The sequence below is a fragment of the Poecile atricapillus genome, chromosome Z (assembly GCF_030490865.1).
Source record: "Poecile atricapillus isolate bPoeAtr1 chromosome Z, bPoeAtr1.hap1, whole genome shotgun sequence".
Lineage (NCBI taxonomy): Eukaryota > Metazoa > Chordata > Aves > Passeriformes > Paridae > Poecile > Poecile atricapillus.
In genome coordinates this window covers 84,115,510-84,139,833 of record NC_081289.1, presented here as the reverse complement: position 1 = coordinate 84,139,833, position 24,324 = coordinate 84,115,510, and the positions used below count along the sequence as shown (strand labels likewise).

At 37.1% G+C, this 24,324-nt stretch overlaps 1 protein-coding gene across 2 annotated transcripts in view; it reads left to right on the top strand.

The window, feature by feature from the left end:
* The window catches only part of SKIC3 (SKI3 subunit of superkiller complex), a 45,499-nt gene that overhangs the window by 577 nt on the left and 20,598 nt on the right, over positions 1 to 24,324 (top strand). The window contains exons 2-25 of one of the 2 annotated variants that reach the window (XM_058864242.1): positions 736 to 833; positions 1,339 to 1,482; positions 2,502 to 2,593; positions 3,233 to 3,308; positions 4,934 to 5,074; positions 7,081 to 7,179; positions 7,281 to 7,389; positions 9,141 to 9,281; positions 10,521 to 10,622; positions 12,302 to 12,435; positions 13,074 to 13,160; positions 13,251 to 13,354; positions 13,465 to 13,591; positions 14,786 to 14,965; positions 15,384 to 15,508; positions 15,976 to 16,229; positions 19,209 to 19,311; positions 20,025 to 20,201; positions 21,040 to 21,184; positions 21,346 to 21,424; positions 21,536 to 21,597; positions 21,719 to 21,775; positions 22,839 to 22,907; positions 23,827 to 23,901. In XM_058864242.1, coding sequence (XP_058720225.1) covers positions 744 to 833; positions 1,339 to 1,482; positions 2,502 to 2,593; positions 3,233 to 3,308; positions 4,934 to 5,074; positions 7,081 to 7,179; positions 7,281 to 7,389; positions 9,141 to 9,281; positions 10,521 to 10,622; positions 12,302 to 12,435; positions 13,074 to 13,160; positions 13,251 to 13,354; positions 13,465 to 13,591; positions 14,786 to 14,965; positions 15,384 to 15,508; positions 15,976 to 16,229; positions 19,209 to 19,311; positions 20,025 to 20,201; positions 21,040 to 21,184; positions 21,346 to 21,424; positions 21,536 to 21,597; positions 21,719 to 21,775; positions 22,839 to 22,907; positions 23,827 to 23,901 — 2,772 coding nt within the window. In that variant the 5' untranslated portion in view covers positions 736 to 743. The remainder of the gene's footprint in view (positions 1 to 735; positions 834 to 1,338; positions 1,483 to 2,501; positions 2,594 to 3,232; positions 3,309 to 4,933; positions 5,075 to 7,080; positions 7,180 to 7,280; positions 7,390 to 9,140; positions 9,282 to 10,520; positions 10,623 to 12,301; positions 12,436 to 13,073; positions 13,161 to 13,250; positions 13,355 to 13,464; positions 13,592 to 14,785; positions 14,966 to 15,383; positions 15,509 to 15,975; positions 16,230 to 19,208; positions 19,312 to 20,024; positions 20,202 to 21,039; positions 21,185 to 21,345; positions 21,425 to 21,535; positions 21,598 to 21,718; positions 21,776 to 22,838; positions 22,908 to 23,826; positions 23,902 to 24,324) is intronic. The other variant, XM_058864243.1, reaches the window with a different exon arrangement.

Below are 24,324 nucleotides of genomic sequence, written 5' to 3'. Positions count from 1 at the left end.
TTTTTTCATCTTTCTGGGTGCTGACACTAGAACTGTTGTTTCTCAGTCTCATCCCATCTCGGCAGCTTTGACTGGTGTTTTTAAAGTACAACATACTACAAAACAGCGCATGATTATGTTCAAAAGCATGAATGTCTCTTTGCTGTGTCCTTAAATGCTTTCCTTTTCTTGATTCATGGCCGTAGTCAGAAGCAGAGTCTGCCGTAAGTGTGAGTGAAGGGAGAGGAGCAGGGTGGGCCACACCGGCGTGTGACAGATGCCATGACGCTGCTGTAGAAAGCACCCAAGAGAAACCCTGATTCTTAGCAGCCACTGGAGCACGTTTCTGGCGCAATAGACTTCTTAAGCAGGGTTCTTAGGTTCTTAAACTGCTTGATTTCTTTTTAAAGAGGAGCTATTATGCATAGGGTGTTTTCTCCTAAGTCTAACTACATGCTCTTAAAACACTTGTCTTCCTTAAATTTATCTTAACCTGTAAAAAAGGTTTCATTCTTGGATAGCTACTTTGCATCATTTAACTGTTTGGAATCATGACTGAATCCTGCATTGGATCTAAATGTGCGTGGTTTTAACCGTGACATTTGTTTTCATCAGTTTCTAGTGCTGTATGCATTTCAGCATACTGCACTATGTTTCTCTGTTTAAAACAACCTCTGTGCAATAAAGGTATATGCATTTTGTGTGTGTCAGAGTATCTTCTTTAACAAGCAGTGATGATATGTCCTTTTTGTTTAGCAGCCACGATGTCAAATAAGGAGGTGAAGGCAGCATTAAAGAGTGCTAGAGACGCAATAAGAAATAAAGAGTATAAGGAGGCCTTAAAACATTGCAAGGTAATAAATTTTATACATGGAAGGTAAGTTTGGGGCTTTTTGCACGTTTTTTTTTTCCCCATACCTCCACAACTTTATAATAGTGCAGAGTGTGGAGTACCTTATTGATGTGATAGTTGAGATGGATTTTCAGATTTAACTTAATTACTTGTGTTGGTTTCCCACATGTAAGCTTTTATTCCCCTTCCTTTAGAATTTTCTTATATGTGGCGAAAGAATCTTAAGTCTAGCATGATAGAGATGAAAATCCATTTCTAATCCAGACCTCATAGGAGTGCTTTAATTGCTGAGATGCAGATACAAGTTACTAGCTCAGCACTTCAAGTACGAAGCATCCTCTGGTATAAGAAGCTGAAGTTATTAATCTCAGCATCTTCCTTAAAATTACTTAAGTATTAATATTGCCATATAAAATAATCCATCAAACTGTAGTGATAAAACTCAGTACATGGATCTGCAAGTTACATTTCTTTCACCAGTTTTATTAAAAATTGTGTATTTTTAGGCAGTCTTGAAGCAAGAAAAAAATAACTACAATGCTTGGGTATTCATTGGCCTGGCAGCTGCTGAGTTAGACCAGCCTGATCAGGCCAAAGGAGCATACAAAAAGGCAATTGAACTTGAACCAAACCAGCTACTGGCATGGCAGGTATGTGAATGTCCACTTTTTATTTCCCTCAAAAGTATCACTATGGAGTTATGTGTAGGAATAAAGCAGAGTGAAGACTTGTATCTTGTTTTCTTGAGGCCCTTAAGTTCCACAGAAGCTTTGAAGTAGATGAGGTTCCTATTAGTGTGTGTCCATTGTAAAACCATGGTAAACTTTATTTTCAATATGTTTGAGTTTGTATTTTTTGTGTAGACTACACAGCTGTGAGATGAGTCAGGGAGAACGCAAATTGAAACAAAGGCAGTAAATTTGTCCATGTAAAAACTTCTATTCTTGTTGCTCAGGAAACACTTGACAGTTATTCTCTTGCGGTGAGAAAATGTTTTATCTAGTAATGTATTTTTCCAGCTTTCAGCATCAAGTGGATTGTTAATGAATGTTGTTGTCACTTGAAAGCAAAAGTGTACCTTTAAAATAGCTGTGTGGTGTGTGCGTTACAACCTATTGTAATATAGATTTACAGCGTACAATTTTGTTATTCATTGATTTATGAAATATTTCATGTTAAGTCTGCTGCTGGTATCAATAATCAATACTTTTCTAAGATAATAAGATTCTTAGTATGTTCAGTGTAAGTGCTGTTTTAAAGTAGAACTGTTGGGGCCTGAATGCAGTGTGTGTTTCCTCACTTTTGCAATTAGATTCTGGCTTTCTTGATACAATTCTTGGGTGTATATATATATATATATATATATTTAAATATATAATCATATGGCCTAGTGAACTTTTATACTGTCGTTTGTGCAGAAGAGATCATGCAATATATACAAGTTTCAAAGAATTGTTGGTATTGCTTAAAAAAATGAATGAAGCTTTTCACTTAATATAAGTAGATTGAGTGGGCTGTGCAGAATTCTGCACAATGATTACTGCCTTAACACTGACTCCATTGAAGGCAGTGGAATATTTTTTGTATGCGGAATAGGTAGCATTCACATAAAACATAAGCATTGTCGTCAAATCTTACTTCCTTTACTTTTTTTGGTTTTTTTCTTAAGGGATTAGCAAATTTGTATGAGAAACCCAACCAAATAGATGTCAAAGGAGACTTAGCAGATGTTTACCAAAAACTTTTGGAACTCTATGAAAGGTAAAGGGTATCGAATGCCATAAATTCATTCTTAAGATTTCTAGTTTGGTGAATGCCACTTGGTGATATACAGTATAGACTTTGTGTTTTTAAAGCCTTCTCACATCAGTGGTTCAGCCCTTTTGCTGAGATTTTCTCTACTTAGGTAAGGTTTCATTTTTGCTGAGGTTTTCTCTACTTAGGTAAGGTTTCCTTTTCCTGTCCTTTTTGTTAGAGCAAAAACTCTCTTAGTTTACTTGTACTTGAGGCTGGTAGTTTGGGGCATTCCATTATCCTATTCCTCTCTAAACTCACTGGCTTGAAGCATTTCTGTCTGATAGTTCATTGCCTGCATGGTAAGAAGCCTCATTTTTCACTGCTGTAAGGTCACAGAATATGTGTGATGCAATTCATAGAGGTACAATTGTAAACAAATCTAACTCAGCTGTCACTGTAGCTGACTGGAGTGTTTGGTTGTTCTCTTATTTTGAAAGCTGATCAAAAAATGATTGAAACTTCTAGGGCGATTTGTAGTATTTATTCTAAATATTAGCTGGACGGCTGAACTTAACTGAAAATTATTTGTCAGAATTTGAAAAACATTACACTATTATATGAAAACTTAGCTTGTTTTGAGGGGATTTTCTTCCTCCTTTCTAGTGGTGACAGGCAGAAATGGTGTGACGTATGTAACAAGCTTGTGGAACTATATCATCAAGAAAAGAAATATTTAGAGGTAAGTCAAGCACTTTCTTTCTTCTAACAATAATTTTCTGTTTGATCTAACTACTCATGAAGGAATCCCCATTCATGCAGGCCACAGACCACTTAAGATCTTGTGGACCACAACCAGGAAGAACTGATTTTAACTGTATTTTTTCTTTTCCACTGAGTGAGACTTGGATGCAATCCATTAAACTGGCAAAGACTATTAGTAGTGAGACTGAAAGGGCAGAATATCATTCTTCTGTTGTATTTCTAGAAGTCAAAAATGGGATCAAATGCACATTTATACACAATATGTGTGAGTCAGGTGTCCTTTGCCTGGCTTGGCCAGTGCAGGGTGTCTGATGAGCTGTTCACTGGTGGGGTGATCCAAGGCTGTTACTCAAGCTTCTTTCTAGAGGGTGAAGTGAGGTATGTACACAACCTGAACACTATTGCATGTGTCTTATGTACTTCATTCCCAGCATGATGATAAGGACATAAAAAGCCTTTTCAGAGCAACACAAGCTTTGCAGAAATCATTGTGACACTGGTCAGTACCACAAGGTGGAGTTGTTAAATGCCTGTGTCATTCAACAGTAATGTTTCCTGTGATCTCCATAATATTGTTACAAAATGTGTATTTTGGGGGTACGCTCTTCACTTTTTGTTTGCTCTTTGAAAAGGCTCTTTTCTTATATGGTGGTGCATGACTGTACTCCATGTCATCTTGCCACTTTTCCTCCAGCAATGGAACATGAAAAATTTTACATAGCACAGAGTGTGGGGCCAAAGCCTATTAATTAGCTCCAAAGCCTGATTGTATACCAGCTTCTTAAACTAAATTTAATGCTAATAGTTTAGCATATGAAGGCATATTTAGTCTAAATGGAACAAGAAACTTAAGTTACCCCTCAGGGTCCTTTTTTTTTTTTTTCAGTTCTGCTGGCTTTTCCACACTGGACTTTAGTGTGGACTGCTGCTTTTGTTCTTTCTGTTCATAGTGCTTTAGATCTTAAGGTGTACTTTTACTGTTGATTTCCTCCAAGAACTAGAGAATTCATATACTCTTGGTGTTCTCTACCTTACTTACTGTACATTGGAAGGCAGAGAGGTCCAACACAATGCTTTGGGACTTGCTATTTATTTAATCAGAAAGCTGGTAAATCTGGGTTACTTTAAATATGACTGTGTTGTCTGCCCTAGAGTGATGGAGTTTGATACCAAAGAGATAATCACAAGCATGAGTTACTGTGTCTGTGCACTTCTGGCAAAGAAACAGGGTGTGCAGGATCTGCTTTCTTGGTGAGGACAGAAGAAAGGTAGTGAAAGGACATCTGGCTTCTGAATGCAGCCGCAGCCTAAACAAGAGCATAAAAAGACTGAACCAGGGGCGGGTTTTATGGTAATAAGCACTTATAATATGTATGTGGTGACTGTGTGCAAGAAACGCACTTGCAGAGGAATGTGCACTAGGTGGAGCAGTCCCCCGTACATCCCTTACCCTGTAAATAATGCTATCTTCTTAAAGCTGCATTGGTGTTAAGGAGTTTATTTACCCAGTTTTCAGTGAATTTTGGTGACACGTTGACTACTTATATCAGACTTTCAGCTCTTCAAAGAGTAACAGCATGGGTCGTTTGTTCCTGTTGACAGGTGGCTGAAACTTGGCAGAAGCTAATAAGGATGAAACAGGAGGAAGGTGCAGAAAAGACAGAGCTTCATCAGCTTTGGAAGAAGATGATCCAGTTACTGAAAGACAGTACAAGGAACCAGGATAATAAGACTGGGCAGTTGGTAATGTTTCTCACTTCTTGTTCAGCTAGGTACATATATACATGCAGCGAAACTAGTAGTTGAAGCCTGTTTGTCTGAGTTGACTGTCTCAATGTTCAGAGGTACAAATCTTCTGAGGAAAGGCTGGGCAGTTTTTTGACAAAAACAGCAACTGTGTAGCAGCCTGAGATGAGCTCGGTGTAATGAGTCATCTAAATTCTTCACAAATTGTTCTGGCATGGTTTGTTCCACAAGGTTTAGTCCTTCAGTAACAGACTGCTCCAACATGGGTCCTTTTTTTGCTCTCACATACTCTGACTCCTCTCTCTGCCAGTGATTGCAGTTGCACTGGTTTCTTCCCCTTCTTGAATCTGTTATCCCAGAGGCACTACCAGTGTTGCTGATGCTCTTGATCTCAGCCAGCAGCATGTCTGTCTTGAAGCCAGCTGGCATCAACTCTGTTGGACATGGGGGAAGTTTCTAGCAGCTTCTCATAGAACCCACCCCACTTAGCCTCCCACTAGCAAAGCTCTGCCACACAATACAGTTGTTGTTTGAAACAACAAACTTCCTCCTGCTTTCATTCATCTTGGAAGAGATGGTTTTGTGAGGTTTTTCCATTTCCTTGTACCTATTGTTTATCTACATAGGATTGTTTTGGTTCAGATTCTCTCCTCTGGATATTAAGCTTCAATTTCTTAGGAAAGTGGCAACAATGATTGAAACCAAACAGCATTATTATGAATTATACTCATCCTGTGTTCTCTGTGGACAAAATTAATTTTGTTGTATCTGATTTATCTTTTCTTGGAAGATAGAAATTTCTCATCTCCAGTCTGCTTGATAGCAGTATTTCAGAGAGGAGAAAATACAAATTGAAGTAATTTCAGATGGCAGAAAATTGAACCTGGATCTCTACTTTTGAGAAGGCAAAGGCTTTAACTTAGGAGCTAGTATAGAAAACATGTGCTGCAGGTGGTACTGCCTTCTTTTTCAGAAAGAAAAAAATTACTTGAAAATATTTTTTAAATTGTATAAACATCAGGAATAGGTCTCACATGCAAATCTACAGTTTACTGCAGTTTTAAGTAAAGCACCTGAACCTGGAAGGATATGGACCTGAAGGAAACACATTTCAGTATTTCTCTAGTGATACGCTGTGTACAACTTTTTATTTAGCATGCCTGTTTGTAAGCCTGCACTCTGGTGCTTGTATTCCCCAATATGGAAAGAGTCAGAAAAAAAAAGACTAGACTTCTAGACAAGAGTGGAGAGAAGGGCTGAGAGCTAACCTTTCAGGATAGTAACCTAATTTCTTTCTTTGCCTTGGGATTAGGTTTGAAGAAGAATGTATGTTCTTAAAACTTTTACCTTTCTTGTACCATCTTACATTATGTGGCAGCATATTATTGCTTCATCTAGTACTAGACAATTCAGATGCTTTAGATGCTGAGTGCTGCTTCATGATAAGGAACTTGCTTCATGACTTTCTCTGTTCATAGCACTAATATAAGCTTAATGAGTACAATCTAGGTAATAACATGTAACTATCCACTTTAATTTGAAGGGGCTGGAAAGCATGTCCTCTAAGGAGCAGATGATAATTTTGGGTTTTCCTAGTTTGGAGGAGACTAAGGGATGCCCTCTACTGCCTGCAGCTTCCTCAGCAGGGAAAGTGGAGAGGGAGGTGCTGAGCTATTCTTTCTGGCATCTAGTGATAGAATGTGTGAGATTGGTCCATAGGACTTAACATGTGGCAGCATTTCTTTACAAAAAGGGTGGTCAAACATTGAAGCAGACTTCCTAGAAGTCAGTTCAAGCTGTTCACACCCCAAATCTATCAGTATTCAGGAGGCCTTTGGTCAATGACCTTAATAACATGCTTTAGTTTTTGGTCAGATTTGAAGTACTGAGGTATGTGGACAAGATGATTGTTGTATTTCCTTCCAACTGAAATATTCTATTCTATGAAGATAGCATTTTCCTAGATTAGTTTTTTTTGCACTCCTGATTTTTTGTTATTTCAGCTTTTGACTGCATTTGAACATGCGCTGCACTCTGCTGACACAGTTCCTGGTGAAGACCACCAAAATCTTTACAAAGACTTCATACAGTGCTTGTCAAAAGTAAGGTTATGTTAAAGTGTCTTTCTAGTAAGAAAATAGGTGTACTATTTCACATCTGAGAACACACAGAAATAACTGTTTACTGTTTTTTTCCTTTCAAGTTTCCTCATGAACTAGCTAGGTTGGAAAAGGCATGTCATGATATGATGGCTTTGTACCCTACTTTGAGTTACCCTTTGGAAGTACTTTGCTTACACTTTGTTCAGTCAGGTGAGTAGGATGGATTTAGGCATTTCTGGGGCTTAAATTTTTTAGATAGTTGGTTTTGTGACAATCTGTTTACAAGTTTTTACCTTTCACAAAAAGTGTACAAGTACACTCTTCTGTATTATGTTTCTGGAAATAAAGTGTTTGGACTTGATCATTTCCTAGCCCTGTAACTGAGCAGTGACTCTAAGTGACAAAAACCTCCTGTGAGTTAAGGCAGACTCTTTGAAGTCTCAAAGAAAAAATGCCTTACTTGAAAAGCAGACTCTCCAGGTAGATGAAGATTAGCTTCTTGACCTTCTAAGAAAAAATGGAAGGGTGTTAGCCAGTGTTCTGAGGTTCATGATGGCCTACACTTAGGTTTTTCTTGACGCAGATTCTCTTTCCTCACAGAAAATCTCCAAAAAGCCATACACAAACAAAAAGACCCCAAACATTTGTGAAAGTCTGTTAGAAAGTATGCCTTGGGAATAAACTGAATAGGGAATAAACTGATCTTTAAATATGTATTCTGAGTAAACAGGATATGTATTCTGAGTAGAAAAGGATAATCTTTGAGGAAAAAAAACCAAAACATGGTTTGTTCAGAAATACAGGGATCTGAAACTATGCATTACTATTTTGAGTCATTTACTAAACAACACTGCAGTAGTGTTGACACTTTCTCATCATTTTCAGAGGTAATTATTAGATTTTAGCTTCTCATTTTATTGTTTCAGGTGTCAGATGTTGATTTTATTTCTTTTTAAAGCAAGGAAACCAAATCAGGAAAAAAACCCTCTAGAAATAAGTCACAGCTTTTCCTGTTCTGAAGAAATTGAATAATGTAGCAAAATAAAGCAAGTGGGATTTTTTCACTTTGTTTTGAAAATGAGAGCCAGACTCTCAATTTCTAAGGTGTTTGAAAATGCTTTAGATTTTGGAGAAACAGGCTAATTTTCAAAGGAAAAGGTTAGTGCAGTTCTTGTATACTAACACTGGCAATGTCTCACCGTCCTACAAGCTTCTTGGAGGGGGAAGGATGCTGCTTATGTTTAAGGCTGTTTGTTAAGATCTGAGGAGGTTTTGATCATTCATGTCCTGCACTTCTTGTAAGCTCCTTAATCCAGATACATTGTAAAGTCACCTTTAGCAAATGCAGATGATAGCAACTGTAACACCACAGGAATCAATAATTTCTTTAAGAAAATAATAGTTCAAAGGTTGTTGCTACAAGTCACAGGGTTCCTGTAAACATTGTCAAGTCTACCATCACACCAAAACACAAGCATCTAAAGTTTGTGGCATCAGTTAAAATTAAGCTCTAAAACATTGAATTATATGGTTTCACAGCAAGGTAGTTTCAGCAAGCTTATCACAGCAAATTGGTAGGTACACAGTGTCTCTTCTGGAAGGAAATTATTTTGATTTATTGTGGCAGATTATGACATGTGGACATTCAGCTGAACTTACATAAAAAGCATATTAAAAATGAATTAATGTTTATTAATAAAGGAAGTATACCTGGAGTGATTTAGCAGAAGTGGTTACTTGGGTTGCAGACTGTCAGTTTATTTTATTTCACAGTAATGAGTATTTAGATTACTTCTTGGGTTTGGTTTTTTTTATGGGATAGAGGATGATAAGTGTGTAGTGCCTTTGGAAAATCAGTTTGAACTCGAAGGATAATGATCATTTACACAGATAAGCTAAGCTGTTGCAGATTTTTTTTTTAACCTGAAACCCCCCAAAATAACGTTTTTTTCTGAAACCAGGTACTTTGTCGGAAGAGGCCCTGCACTGTTTCACTAGGCTTTTGGAGATGGATGCAAACAGTGGTCCAGGCATCATTTGTTTTGGTATAAAATGCCTCAAAGAAAATAAATACAAAGAGGCTGTTAAGAGACTTACTGAAGGTAAATGTCTAATATGAGATGTAAGTAGTCTGTAACTTGAACACCAGCTTTAGTTTATGCTGAAAAGTTAGGGAATCTTATACTTGCATAGTAGTTTGTGAATTCTAAGACCAGCTAGATTTTAAAAGAATGCTGAACACTTTGTCTGCTTGTGTTGAGGTTTTTTTAAATGTAGCTTTAAGTATAACATCTCTGAAGCCTTTCATTTGTATTATAGCCAGCTCTGTAGTGTTTTAAGGTAAACTATTTTTAATCTACTGTTATTGGGGAAATAACTCTATGAAACGCTAAATGGAGCAATAGCACTAAATGAAGGAATGTGGAATTTATGAAATAAAATGTAATGCAACTTCTCTAGCAGAGTCACTGCATTGCTGTACCTGAACAAAGATGAATTCTCTGAAATTATTTAATTTTAAAACCTCTTTAAGACTTATACTGAGTAAAGAATTATATTGAGTATCTAGAGAGAAATATTGTAAGTTTCTTTTTTTTTAGCTGTTGTTTTACAGTAACCTTATTTGCTGAAGACTTGGCTAACTCATCTGAAAATTACCTTGCTTGTATTCAAATGGCAAAGCTCTTTCCGAAGTACTCATAAGTTTACTAGTGGGAAAGTGAGACTTCCCATTCTCACTGTGCTTCTGTGGCAGCTTATAGTGAAAACTGAGTAAATAATTGGGATGTAAGCATTCATGAGTCAGTCTGACTGTGCTGTGGTATCCTGCATCCATTCTTCTAGGTTTAGAATAACATGGTTTCTGAAATGGAATTTTGGAATATTCTATAGTGAAACAACATCTTGACTGAAATATGAAATAAAAGTTTCATGTTCTTGAGTGCACATGAAGAGGAAAAGGTGTTCCTTGGAAAACAAATTCTTCTGGCTTAAATGGCCATTGTATGTTTTGACAAAAGATAATATTTTATTTTAATTAGTATTAAGTTGTTTTTCTGTTTTTACTTTTACACACAGACTTTACTTACAGCGGGAAGAACACAAAGACAAGACTCTTGGTATAATGTGTAAATATAGAGTGTTTGGAAATAATGCTTGTATCAATGAGCCATGTGTTTGCATCTTAGGTGTTGAGGCTTCGAGGTGTTACTTAGTAGTTACATATCAGAAGACAGAAATATGTTTTTGCTGGCATTATATGGAAATAAAGTATCTACTAGCTTCAGTGTCTTTGCAACCCGAAGCAACTTTTTAAAGTGTCTTTTTTAAACTCTTTCTAGGTTTGGAGAAGACTAACCAGTGTCCAGTAGCATGGCATTATCTAGCAGAGGCACAGATGAAAATCCATGAACACAGGAATGCTGTCGTGTCCTGCAATCAAGGTAACTGCCTGATAATTGAAAGAACAGCTGCAGACCTACAGTGCTTTATGTAGTCCTGCTAATGTGGCCTTTGTGTGGTAGGTCTGAGTTAGATACAAAGTCACAGTCCCTTGCTTTTTGCAGTCTCAGGCTTGTGCTACCACTCTTGGTTTATGACAGCTGAAAAGCACCTTAAACTGCTTAGTCTCGGGAACAGAAATAAATATTTGGCTAAGTGGAGCCAGAATGCTGTCTGATAGTTAATTATTTAGAAGGTTTACATGTCCGGGTGTGCTGCTTCTGCTGGTGGTTGACCAATGCTGGCAAGCAACAGATTGCCTGAAACCACAAGGGTAGGTGTCACAAATATTTAGCCTGGTAGACATCATCTTTCAACCTGAAAAAAGAATAAATTTAATCAAGTTAATGTAGAATGCAGAAATTATGCATAATACAGCTGCATCTGAAGAAACTCACTGATCTGTGCTAGCTGACAGTGAGGGCAATTATTGCGATTTAGTGATGCATATGTCAACTGAACAGAACCACTCTGGTGGTTATAAATGAAAGGGAAGCTGCAATTCTTTTGTGGCAGGGACAAATTCAGTGAAAAGCTGCTCAAAAAAGACTTGAAGAAGTAGAAGTATACAGATCTGGCCAAACAATCATGGGAAATCAAGGGAAAGTACTTGCTGGCAAGGGAAATTCAAAAGACCTATACATCTGGGGGAGAAAAAATGAAAACTCAACAAAATAGGCAAAAAAGAAATTTATTGGAGAAAGAATGAAAATTAGGTAATTTTTTTCCCATCTTTGTTCAATGTGAAAGTGCTCAGGGTAACTTTATACCATGACCCTTCTTTTCAGCAACTTGATCTAACAACTTGTCTATGATTACAGTTAATAGCGGTGAGTGTAAAACAAGACAAGGAAACATAGCATTAACGAATTGTGAGATACTAACTTAGGAATTGACTAAATGAAGAGTGATAGAGTTGTGGAAAGAACAAAGTTACCATACACTCTCACTGAGGAGTGCAGAAGGTCCTCATTTGGCATGAAAAAATAGGACTGTTTCTTTCCTCTGCTATGCTTTGCAGGCAAGTCAAATATTAGCATTTTCAGAGAAGGGAATGATTACTGAAACATACCTTCAACACACAATGGCTTTAGAATGTCAGCAGCATAATCTGTGTGTAGTTTTGGTAACTATCCACCGCATCTGAAAAAGGAAATAAGAATAGAAGTAAATAGTCTAGTCTAATAGACTAACAATTAACTAGACTAGTCTAGTTAATAGACTAATCAAATAAGGTTGATCAAATGGATTAAAAGATGCAGCATATGTGAACAAGTAAATAATTAGTGACTAAATAATTGTGCAAAACAACTTGACTAATGAAAGGTCATTGTTTCTTTAGAGTTCCAATGAGAAAAATGGTAACACTTCAGTATATAAGGCCAGCAGCTAGAAGGCTATCAGTATCCATGCATCTGAAATGACCTCCTAGAACTGACTTAATTTTTAAACTTGAATGAATAGAAATTTTACAGGACAGTTTCTTATATATGAGGGAGAGCAGTCTGAATGGTGTTCTATTAGACAGAAAAATTGTAATTAACATGATTATAAAATATTTGGAAGAATGCTGCTCTCTGTACTTTTCTCAGTTAACTTGATGAAAGGTTCTTGTCAACAGTTCTTCAGGCTCTTGGAACTACTGAGGGTTCTAATTTTCAGTGGAAGACCCTTGCTCTTCAGTTGAAAGCAGAGGCTTTGATTAAAATAGCTGATGCTGATGCTGCAGAAGAAGCCATTAAAGCACTTGAGCAGGTATTTTTATTGACTAAAATGTTTTGAAGTTTTTTTTTAGTATTAAAAATGCTCTTATCTTTCTGTACTTAAGCTGCATATTTCTACCCTGGTCACCTTTCAGCTTTGTAGTTTAGACCAGCTGTCATGTAATTCAAACATTTCTTCCATCCCTGCTTTTTCAGGCTTTGCTGCAGCTCTTTTTCATTTGCAATTCTAATTTTAGAAGCTGTCACTTTTGACTTTGTCTGGTCTTGCTCACTGTTACTGGTTTCTTGCTAGTTCTGTGCTGTTACTCATCTTAATTTGAATTCATGTTATAATCCTGCCTCCCATGTCCGTCACTCGTCATTAGCCATGAAGAAGAACATATTACTTTAAAACTGAATGATTAAGCTTTAGCAGAAGTTGCTTCCCCTTGTTTTGTCACACAGTTTCATTCTTTGTTGTTATTCTTCATATTTCTATACCTTTGTCCTTGCTCTCTACAGTCTTATACTTGATCTTCATCAGAATTATTCTAAATCTTCTCAGGGTAATAGAGAAAAGCTCTTAATGCTTTCTTGTCTTTATCTTCATGCAGTCTGTCTGCTTTTGACAACTTTGACTTCTTAATGTCAGGTGAGAATATTAATTGTGTTTATTACTTTGTTTTCTAGATTGTAGATGGAAGCAGTGATCCAGTGGTTTTAGCTCTCAGGGGTCAGGCTTATCTAAATAAAGGTTTAATGGATCAGGCTTCAAAGGTTAGTTACTTCTTTGTCATTCCTGTGAGCTAGGTACAGTGCTTGGTTTCATATAGGAAGTAACTAGGGAAAAATTACATCCTTTTGCAGATTTCACAAGAACTTCTGTTGTCCCACCCTGATCTGGCTGAGGCCCATGCTCTAGAGGGTGTCATCTGTTATTCCCAAAAGAACTATGAACAAGCAGAAAAAAGGTGGACTTTTGTTTTCTTTCTTCTAACAGGGAAGTATTATGGGAGAGTAGAATATAGTGTTTTGCAGCTTTTGAGATTTGTCTGACCTGACCTGTGTTCATCTTGTTTAGTTTTCTAAATGCTATTGAAAGAAAGGCTGGAACTGCAGAGTATCATCAGTACCTGGGGCTCACATACTGGTTCATGAGTGATGAGACAAAAAAAGACAAAGGAAAAGCACTCACTCAGTTCTTGAAGGTAAGGACTGCTGGACTGCTTTAACTGTTGATGTAGAATTAGTGTTTTCCTACATCGGAAGCCAAATATGAAAAATACACTGACTGGAATGAGAGACTTGAATATTCTCCTTGTTACAATGTATGAGCCTCCAGAGCCTGCAAACTAGGTTCTGCTGTGTAAAAAGGCATTGCAGGGAGCTGTGCAGTTACCTTGAATCTCCCTGCTTTTGTTTTCCTCTTTTCAACTAATTCTTTAGGCCGTTGAATTGGCAAAACTTAATGGTGATTCCTTCAATATTCTCTGCTTCGGGGCTGGAAAGTGGAGGCCTCTACAGATCAGCATATGTCTTTGAAGTCCTTTTGAAATAGGGAGAGCAGAATTCAAATTGAAAAAACTTGATGGAAAAAAGTTGAGAATGGTGTTAGTGTTTCACTGTCTGTCCAAGAATGTAAGTTGATGAAGCCCCATAATTCATATGCTTTTTCTGACCTTGGGGTTTTAGTAGTTGTGGCTTTTTCTCTGAGTAAAAATCATAACATGAAGCCAAAAGATTAAGTTTGACATCTGTATTTAGTAACTTGGAAATATACAAGACAAAACTCAAGGCACTGTAAACTTACCATGTAACTTCATGATAGGTATCAGGAACTCAAATCATTGCTACTGTTTGCACTTCCATAACAGTAGAGTATAGTGGCAAATGTTGTTGAACAGTTCTTTTGGTTCTAAACCATTTTATGCAATCTTTATTGTTATTGATAAAGCTGTTTCCTGCTGCTTGGAGGCTTTAAGTTTCTTAGCTATAAGCAAATCTGCCAATTGCATCTAAGAAGGAACTGAAACTTTAGAAATGGCTGGAGTTAATTGTGGTGTAATATGGTAAGAGTATGAACATAATAATTGAAACGGAGTAGAACATGAAAATTATGAGATGTTATAAAGATTTAGTTTCTCCTAGGACAACTATTTTAATACTTTATGTACAAAATGCTATATGTCATGAGATTTGTAGCAGATTTTCCAGATCTGATTACCTGAGTAAAGCTCAGGTAATCTGTGCAATTTTAAAATAAAGTTTGACAGCTCAGATATATCACAGAAGGGACTTAAAAATATCGTAAGCAGAGGCTGAACTAGTAGTTATCACTGAACCTGTCTATGAGTATAATCCTTCAGAGTGCTGTCTGATGTTGTGTTCGTATTTCCTTATAGGCTGCAAAATTGGACAGCTACATGGGAAGTGCCTTTTGTTATCTAGGTAACTACTACAGAGACATTGCTGGAGACAAAACTAGAGCTCGTGGTTGCTATAAAAAGGCTTTTGAACTGGATGAGACAGATGAAGAATCTGGAGCAGCAGCTGTCAACTTAAGTGTGGAACTTGGAGACATGGTATTGTACATTCAGAATGTCAGATTACTGCTGTTTTGTTGTTGTTCTATTAATCTTCCTCTTCAAAGAATCACTTCAGTTTTCCTCTGTATTTAAGATCAGAAAACAAATGTTCTGTCATTGCTTAGCAGCTTTTTTAGTTGGACTTGCTTCAGTTTTATTTTCCAATTCCAAATTAAATTTATCTGGGGAGAAGGGTGGGAGAACCAAGTATAACATTAGCGTCATCACGTGTAATATAGATGAAGGAATTTTTCAGTAGGGAACATAAAGAGAAAGTTGGGGGTTTTCTTTATTGAGCTTGTGTAAGTTCTTTTTTCCATCCTCCACCTTGCTGCTTTGAGGAAAGCATAAAAAGTCATAAGAATTTATTTTTAATGGTTTTTGTTTAATAACTTGGAATTTGGTGCTTTGCTAGGACACTGCTCTGTCAATCCTGAATGAAGTAACTGGAAAAGCAAGACCTGGTACAGCAAAATGGGCCTGGCTTCATCGTGGACTTTACTTCTTGAGAACTGGTCAGCCGTCAAAAGCAGTGGTTGAGTAAGAAAACTGGTGGTTGGTTTAAATCCTTTTCTACAAATCCCAGTGAAGTGGTCTTTGCTCACAGTGAGTTTTCAGAATAGTTAGGTAATTACAGCTTGTACTTAACAGTGGGAAATGGGTCTGAAAACTGTGTCTCTCTTCAATTATCTTCAGTTCTAGAACTCACGGAATGTAATCTTGTTAACATAGCAGTGTTTTGTACTAATAGGCCTGGTGACAGGCACAGACAAGCTGCTATAGCACTGAATAGCCAGGGTAAGATACAATTCATAAAATTGTATAATGCCCTCTGAAGATGAAAAAGCTACTATACTGTGTTTAAAAGTTCTATGTAATTGTGCATTTGTGTCCTGAAGAGTATATAATGTAGAATTAGTGTCCTGAGCATATACAATGGAAGGAAATAATTTATGTTAAATTGTATCATATTTCATTTAAATAAATCTGTGTCTTGATATCTTCAGTTTGCAGGCAGCTATCAGGGCTGATCCAAAGGATTCCAACTGCTGGGAGTCTCTAGGGGAGGCTTACTTGAACAGAGGTAGCTACTCCACAGCTCTGAAATCCTTCAGGAAAGCAAGTGAGCTGAACCCAGAGCTCGTGTACAGCATTTACAGAGCTGCAGCACTTGAGCAGATTCTGGGCAAATATGAAAATGCAATAGCTACCTATCAAGAAATTTTAAAGAAGACAGAAAACTATGTGCCTGCACTGAAAGGTAGTTTGTCTGAATTTGAAAGTATTCACTTTTCCTCCCTTTGCACACTCTCATGTTTCAGTCTTTTGGAGGTACTTTTGGTGTATTGAGGTTTTCTTGTATGGAAGCACAGAGTTGTATTTTGGATATGTAGGGCCATGAGGTCCCCCACGTGAAAGCTAGTTTGTAATAGCACAAATACCTGAAAAACTCATAAATCATGATGAATGTGAGTGATTATTTCTCTTTCAAGTAAGTATGAAAGGTAATTAATCCTGTGTGGCTACCAGGCCAAACAAGTAGAAGAATTGAAGATACATAGAGGAAGCTAGCTAACAATGCTGCAATTTTACCTAAGCAGTAAAACACTGGGTCAACAGGCAATGAAATCAGACTGCCGTTTCAAAGAGGTGTGCTTATGCTGATTTTCTTCTGCTCCTGACCATGCATTCCTCACTTCTTATGTAAGTCTAGTGATTCTGACCCCTCTGAGCTTCTTCAAGTAGCAAAAAATAGCACTAAATCCCAAGAGGTCCCACAAGTGTAACAGGTGGCAGAAGTAGAGACCTTCAAGATATAGGTCAGGGTAGAGAGAAGTGGGGCAATTGGAACTTCTTCCTTGTGATGGAACTGTGGTTCTGAAGTTATATAATGCAGGCAGTGTATAAAATTTTGATAAAAAAATTAATAATTGCTCTGTTTGCATTCTCTCTGCCACTTAGCCTTCAATCATTCTCACCCCGTATACCCATCTGAAACATGTGCTGTTAGCTGCTTGATTCTAGTTTGAATTTTTAATTATTTTTTCATTGTATGCAAGGCCTTTTGGTTTTTGGATGAAATTAAACTGATTCTTGTAAGAATTAATTCAGAAATGTTGGGTTATTATTGCAACAGTGTGTTATTGATCTGAAAAAGTTATAGTGTGGTTGATACCTCTATCTCCTCCTGTATTGCCTCACTGATTGTGTTCCAGACTAAAGTGACAGGGCAAAGGCTCCATAATGGAGTTGGAGAGTATTGTATTTAAGCAGTTTTACTAGTTGTTGGTCAAGAAGGCAAGAGCTGACTGCAGCAGCAGTGTGCAAAGGTGCTGTATAGACTTGTGCACATGCAATTGGCTTTTTCAGGGTCTGTAGGTAACAGTTGACAGTGTAACTAGTATTAAAATGCTTCAAGAGGATTTAAGATTATTCCCCATAGTTGCCTTTATACTGTTTTCCTACAGCTTCCCAAGTCTTCTTTCATAATTTCTCACATCATAATCTCTGGTTTGTTAGCTCTAAATCCTTTTGAGCCTCCAAACAGCCTTCACTTTCTTAGAGGCTTCTTATGATGTTTGGTCCAATATTCTAATTTTTGTTGACCTTCTTAAAACTCTCCGAAGTTCTTTGACTGTCCCATTGGTATTCATTTCCTACTGTTCTGATCAATTTAAACAGTCTCTTACTTGAGTTGTTGGAAGTATAGTCTCTAGTAGTTAAGAGAATAACTGTACTGGTGTTACTTCACTGCATCTTTTCTATGTGTTTTGATTTTGTGCTACTAGATATTTATTCTGCTTCTGTTCTAGCGTATCTTTTGTGTAATTTTGAGGAATAAAATCAATTTTGTTTTTCAGTTACAGAGCATCTTGACATCTAATAAGTTCATGATCTTGGGACTTTTGGTGGGGGGGGTAAGATAAAGATTCTTGCAAAACACTATTTTGGTATAGGTGCAGGATTACAATAGCATGAGGAGGGTAGCTTCAGAACTGTCAAAATAATACTGAGAATGAATTGTACTCATATCCAGTGACTTACTGCCAGACAGAATCACTGCTGGTGCCAGCAAATTTATAAACCAAGCAGTTACTATTTACAAAGCATTAGAAATTGTCACATATGATGCAGTTCCTTTTTAATAGTGAGAATTATTTCCAGGTGTGATGGGTTGATCTTGTCTGGACATCAGCTGCCCACCAAGATGCTCTTTCACTCCCCTTCTCAGCAGGATGTGAACAGAAGACAAAATAAGACTGAAGAAACTTATGGGTCAAGATAAATGCAGTTTAATAAAGGAAATGCAAAGGCCACATGCAGAAGCAGGGGAAAACAAAATTTGTTCTCTATTTGCTATCAGCAGATGACATCCAGCCACTTCTCTTGAAGTAGGATTTCAGTCTGCCTAGTCATTGCCCCAGAAAACAAATGTGATAACAAGTGCCCCCCTATGCCAACTCTCTCCCATATTTCTTTCAGCTTTTATGGCTGAACAGATGTGATGTGGTATGGAATATCCCTCTAGTCAGTTTAGGTCAGCTGTCCTGGCTCCAGGATTTTGCTCACCCCCAGCCTACTATAGAAGCAGGGAATTTTGGAAAGACAGCCTTGATGCTGTTCCAAGCATTGTTCATCAGCAGCCAAAACACTAGTGTCTTATCAGCAGCACCTTTCCCGCTACCAATACATATCACAGCGCTATGAGGGTTGCTATGGGGCAAGTTAACTCCATCTCAGCCAGACCCAATACACCATGTGAAGTAAATTCTTATATAAATAGGATTAAATAATATTGGCTTCAGGTTTTCTTCATTGAAGACTTTCCCTTCTGCCTACCCTGACATTCTTTATTTTTTTTGTTTCTCACGACTGATTTTTGACACTTGTAAACTGAAAGTTAGTGTATTTGTTGAAGATGTAACAATGCAGGCTTCTCAGATTTCTTTTACTTAATATTTGAAGACAAACCCAAAGCTTAAATGCTGATTTTTTTATAATTAATTAGGTTTATTTTAATAGCCAAATGATTCTACAGTTCACACTTAACAAGATAGATTAAAAGCAAAGTCTCTGTTGTGAGCATTGTGGGTGTTCTGATTTTTGTTACGTGTGCAGGGTATTAACTTTTGCATAAGGCAGAATGCTGACTAGGCTTCTGGGCTTCTTTCCCAGCTGTACTTTTAAGCATATCATAAAAGCATTTCTTTTCACAGAGGATATTTTCTCTTACTTTCAGGACTTGGTGAGTGTTATTTCATGCTGGCAAGATCAGCCCTTGATAACTATTTGGATAGGAAGGCTGTGGATTACATAGAGCAGGCCCTTGCATATTTTACAAGGTTGGTACAAATTATTCACTTATTTAATTTCCACTGGGATAGTGGGTTGACAGGCAGAAAAATAACAGTTAAATGTTTGAAAATTTTCAGTTAAAGAGAATCAAATGAACTAGGGCTTCCAATCTAGAAGTAAGAATGTGTTTATTAAAAGTGGTTTGACTAACAGATTCTAAACATAGGCTGCTTAAATGAATGGCAATTACAGAGTTTCAGTTTTTTTCTTTTCAAAGATACAGAGTAATTTGTTTTTTAAAAGTGTGAAATGACATAGAATTCTCTTGTGTAGCCCTCCTGATGTATGGATCTGGGAGAAGTGTATTTCCTATCAGATAATGGATAAGAGGAAAATTCCTTCCTTCTCTCAGTCTTTTTCTCTTGCATTTCATACCAGATTTCTTAAATTAAACCTTGGAATAATTGCTGTTAGAGGAGAAAGTCCATCAGGTTTCTGCTGATGAGTAATGTCTTGTAATACGACAAAGCAAGAGTGCGTGTAGTCAGCTGACATTGTGGGATGATTTTGTTTTGTTGGTTTGTATAGTTCTTTCTTTTTAAATTTTGATCTTTTAGACCTATAGCTTGAATAAGAAGAAACTGGATTAAATCGAACACCTCATTGATTAATTGCATTTGAGGTCGTGCCACTCCTCAAAGTGGCACTTTCTTTCAGAAAAGGATGTTGAAGTGTCTGAGTGTTTTCTTTATAATTGTAGGGCAGTACAGCACTGTCCTGATGTATCTTGCCTCTGGAAACTGTTAGGAGATACCTGTACTAGTGTACATGTTATTTCGCCAACCAAAGTGAATGTTCAAGTACTAGGATCCCTTCTGAGTAAAAATGCAACCAAACAGATGCTGAAGAAAAATGAGCTTCTCATACTGGGAGGAAGGTAATACTCTTTTATTGTCAAGAGCTTTTCTGCTGTTTAAGACTCTGTAGAGTCTCAAATATTCTAGACTATTTAATTTGTAGAAAATTAAAGACATACTGATTTATTAATACCTGCATATTGGGTATGCATCTTCCAGGTTGCACTACTCATTTCTAGGTGTATTTCCTGTATTGCCACAGTGCTGTCAGCTCCTGCTCTTCTCCTTTCTGTCTCCAGTCACATGACTACATTCTCCCTGCTATTCCTCCACACCTGTTTAATGCAGTGGTTGCAGTATTTGCTAACTAATTCTCCCAGGACAACTGAAGTCCAAAATAATGCTTTCAGTTTTCTGTCTGTGCCTCTTTCTTGTAATAGATGTCATAAATTCATTTTCCTGTGACTCCCTCTGAGCTTTTTTTTTCAGCTGGATCTGTAAGGCAGGAAGTGCAGGTGCTTGGTGAATCTTAGCCATGATCTATAACATCAAATACTTCATAGGGGAAGCCTGATGAACTGTAAAAATGACCAATGTTTGTTTTAAGTAAAAGCTTGCATAATATAACTGACAGAGCTTGGATTTAATGCACACCCACATAACCAAACCTGTGGCTTCATAAGTGGTGAGCACTACAGATTGCCTTTAGACCAGGATGATTCTGATTCAGATACAGTAAGTCCCTGAACGAAAATGTATTAGTTGGTTTTTTTTGCTTTCAGTTCTTGTCTGTTTTTGTTTGTATTTATGCATGTTTACTTGGTTTAGGTTTTTAAGCACTCTTTTGAATGCATTTTCAGCTTTCTACTCTTCGTGTAGAGACTTGGAATAATGATTCTGTGATTCATGTTTCTGTAGGTGTTATGGCAGAGCTTTAAAACTGATGTCTTTGCCTAGCATATGGTGTGATCTTGGAATAAATTATTATCGACAAGCAGAGCACCTCACAGCAGTGGGCGCTGACATGAATGAGATAAGTGAGCTGCTAGAGAAGTCTTTGCAGGTATTTCCTGTATTTCTTGGTAGATTCTTTAAATTGATGTTCCTGCTTCTGTGCATCCTCTCTCTGTAGGCAATCAAACCTACATCTCTGAATAAGTAAGTGCATAAAGTCTTAATTTTTGCTCTCCTAATCATTATAATCCACATTTCATTTTCTTCCAGTGTCTCAAAAAAGCTGTGAGACTTGACAGCAAAAATCATCTTTATTGGAATGCACTCGGTGTAGTTGCTTCTTGTAGTGGTAAGTCTTCAGTGACAGCCCTAGGTCTCATCCTAAATTAGAAGGCAGCTTGACTAATGGTGTTTTGAAATTCAGTTACATCTAGGTCTCCTTTTTTCTTTCTCCTCCTAGCTATTGGGAATTATGCTCTTGCTCAACATTCGTTCATCAAATCTGTTCAAGCTGAGCAAATTGTAAGTTCTGTAGACAGCTGCCATCTGTTTCAAGTGGGCATTTAAGACATTTTCCCTGATGTACTGCTATTTCTGAGGAGTGTAATAATACATCATTTTTAACTTTATTTGTTCTGTTTAGAATGTTGTTGCCTGGACCAACCTGGGGGTTTTGTATCTGACAACTGGAAACATTGAGGTAATCTATTTCCCATACTCAAGTATAATTTTCTTTCTGTTTTTTTTAAGGGTGTATATGGGGAAGGGAGTGTCCCTTTCAAATGTCCCTTTCAAATTCAAAAAATATACGTCCTTCAAAAGAAATTAGATTGGTACTTGAGGAATGCAAATAAATACAAAATTTGTTTGGGGGGTGGGGGTGATAAGATTAAGTGAATTGTGAACTTCTGCTGCATTAGCAAAATTGTTTTCCAGCAGCTGGAATGAAAATTTACTGGAAGGACAGAGAAGCAGTTAGTCAAACCAGGGCATGCCAGATTTGGCCAAGAACTTTTAGTTGTAGGTCACAGATGGAGCTCCCAGTGTTTGAGTTCCCATAGATAGCTACTTTCTGCTCATCAGAAGATGTATGATTTACTGTAACACTCTAATCTTCAGAGTTTCTCTGGAGAAAAATGAGAATACGTACTAAGTGGACCTCTCATGCAGTTAAAGTACATCCTGTCCTATTTTCTTGTTGGAATTACAGAAATTTTGTTTGATTGGAAATGCAATGGTCAGAATTATTTTTAAGAAAAATAACTAGATAGTACAGTCTGCTTACTGTTTGGACAGCTAATGCAAAGACTTGGTTCACCTTGTGCCAAATTGAGGGAGGAACTCTTAAGCATGTGTAGGCCATAGGGAGATGACTTGTGGGTGATAATCAATTTTATCCTTTTGAAAATACATTTGTATTATATAAAAGCGAATTTTCAAAACTGGATCCTCCAAGAGTCAGATTTTTAAACTGTTCCAAGGGTTGGTTTAGTTTCCGAATTTTCTAGCTGGGAAGGAAGTGTATCTAGAAGGGAGGGAAATGTTGATATTGTGAAGTTTTCTAATTTCTTTAAGACTAAACTGGTTTATTTCTCTGGGCAATATGTTGTTCTGTGTGGTACAGAAGATGTTTTTTAGTAGTCACCTAATTTGGTCCATTAAATTTCTTCTAATACTACTACATATTAATACCTATGTGTACTCAGAAGTGCTCTGTTACCATGCTAGGCAATTCAACAGCAGTGTTATCTTTGGTTCTACAGCAAGCTCATGAAGCCTTCAAGATAGCCCAGTCTCTGGAACCTTCTTACCTGTTGTGTTGGATTGGACAGGTATGGTGAAAAATCACAAAACTGCACACAAAAACTGATTGTTGAAGAACTTAAAATTCAGCCTAATAACTGGCACTTAGTCATGCTCCTAAAAATTGTGTTTTAAGTAAAGGGAGCTTCTACTTCCTTTGTTTCCATAATGGTAATACAATGGAAGCTACTGTGTTCATCAAACACAATCATATAATGTTTTTCTGGCTGATATTGTGAGTTCTCTAACAAACTATTAACAAAACAGTCATTGTGCTTTAGCGCTTTTTATAGACAACTGTCAACAAAGCACTGTCTTTATAAGGTGACAGTTACTTAAGTTTCAGCTATACCGGTGGTTCATTATGTGGCACCACCCAATTCTTATCTCAGTCCCCCTTTCTAATGCCACTGTCAGAATAAGTAAGCTTCTAATGTACCTGGGACAGAGCATTTGTCATTTTCTGGGAAGTCCCTACCTCCCCTGCCACCAAGAGTGGATATTTGATGATATCATTCTGATATCTAGGCTGTGAATAATTGAGATATTTGTGACTCCTATGATTATTATAGGTGAATTTCATAATCCCATGCTGCTCTCCTGCTAGTGATATCTAATTGAAAACTGGATTCTAGGAAAGAACTAGAACCACCACATGTTGAAATTCAGCTCCTGTAAGATGTTGTTATAAATTGTTCTAATACACACAACTCTTTGTCCTAAAGCATATAGAGTAGCAGCTGAAGAGTTTAAATTAGTTATACAGTGGAGAGTGCTTGTGTTCCTCATGCGTTCATTTTGGTTTTAAAACCAATATTACTTGGAGACTATAAGAAGAAAGTGTCTTCATGTTGAATGCTTAAGATATGCCTGACATATGTGTTAAGGTCTTTGTCAATGTCACAACTTTTAAAGTACATGACCATAGCAACTCTTGCTTCTCTCTAGGCTCTTATTGCAGAATCCGTAGGCAGCTATGATACCATGGATCTCTTCAGGCACACAACTGAACTCAGTATGCATGTAAGTGTAATAGTGGTACTCTTCTGAAGATTTTGTATATCCAGTCTTTCTACTTAGGGTGATTAATTTTTTTTAAATAGGTATGTCTTGAATAGTGAAACTGCTACAGTCTTGTTTCAGATTAGATTGTCTGGCTTCCATTTGTTGTTGCTGTCTTATGCTCCTATTGTATAGCAGGCAGTTTATCAAATATACTTCATATATTTTATATAAATAATTTCATAGTTTATCAAATATACTTATACTTTATAAAATGCTTTAGTCCCAAGGGTTCAAGAAATCAGCTCTGTAAGTCATGAAGAAACATTCTCTGTGTTCCACAGAACTGGACACAGATCAAAGGCATGAAATATTTCTGGAGAGAGCAAGGATATTGCCAGGACCCTGAGTTCTAAAAAAGTGGAGGTTTTACTCTTTCATAAC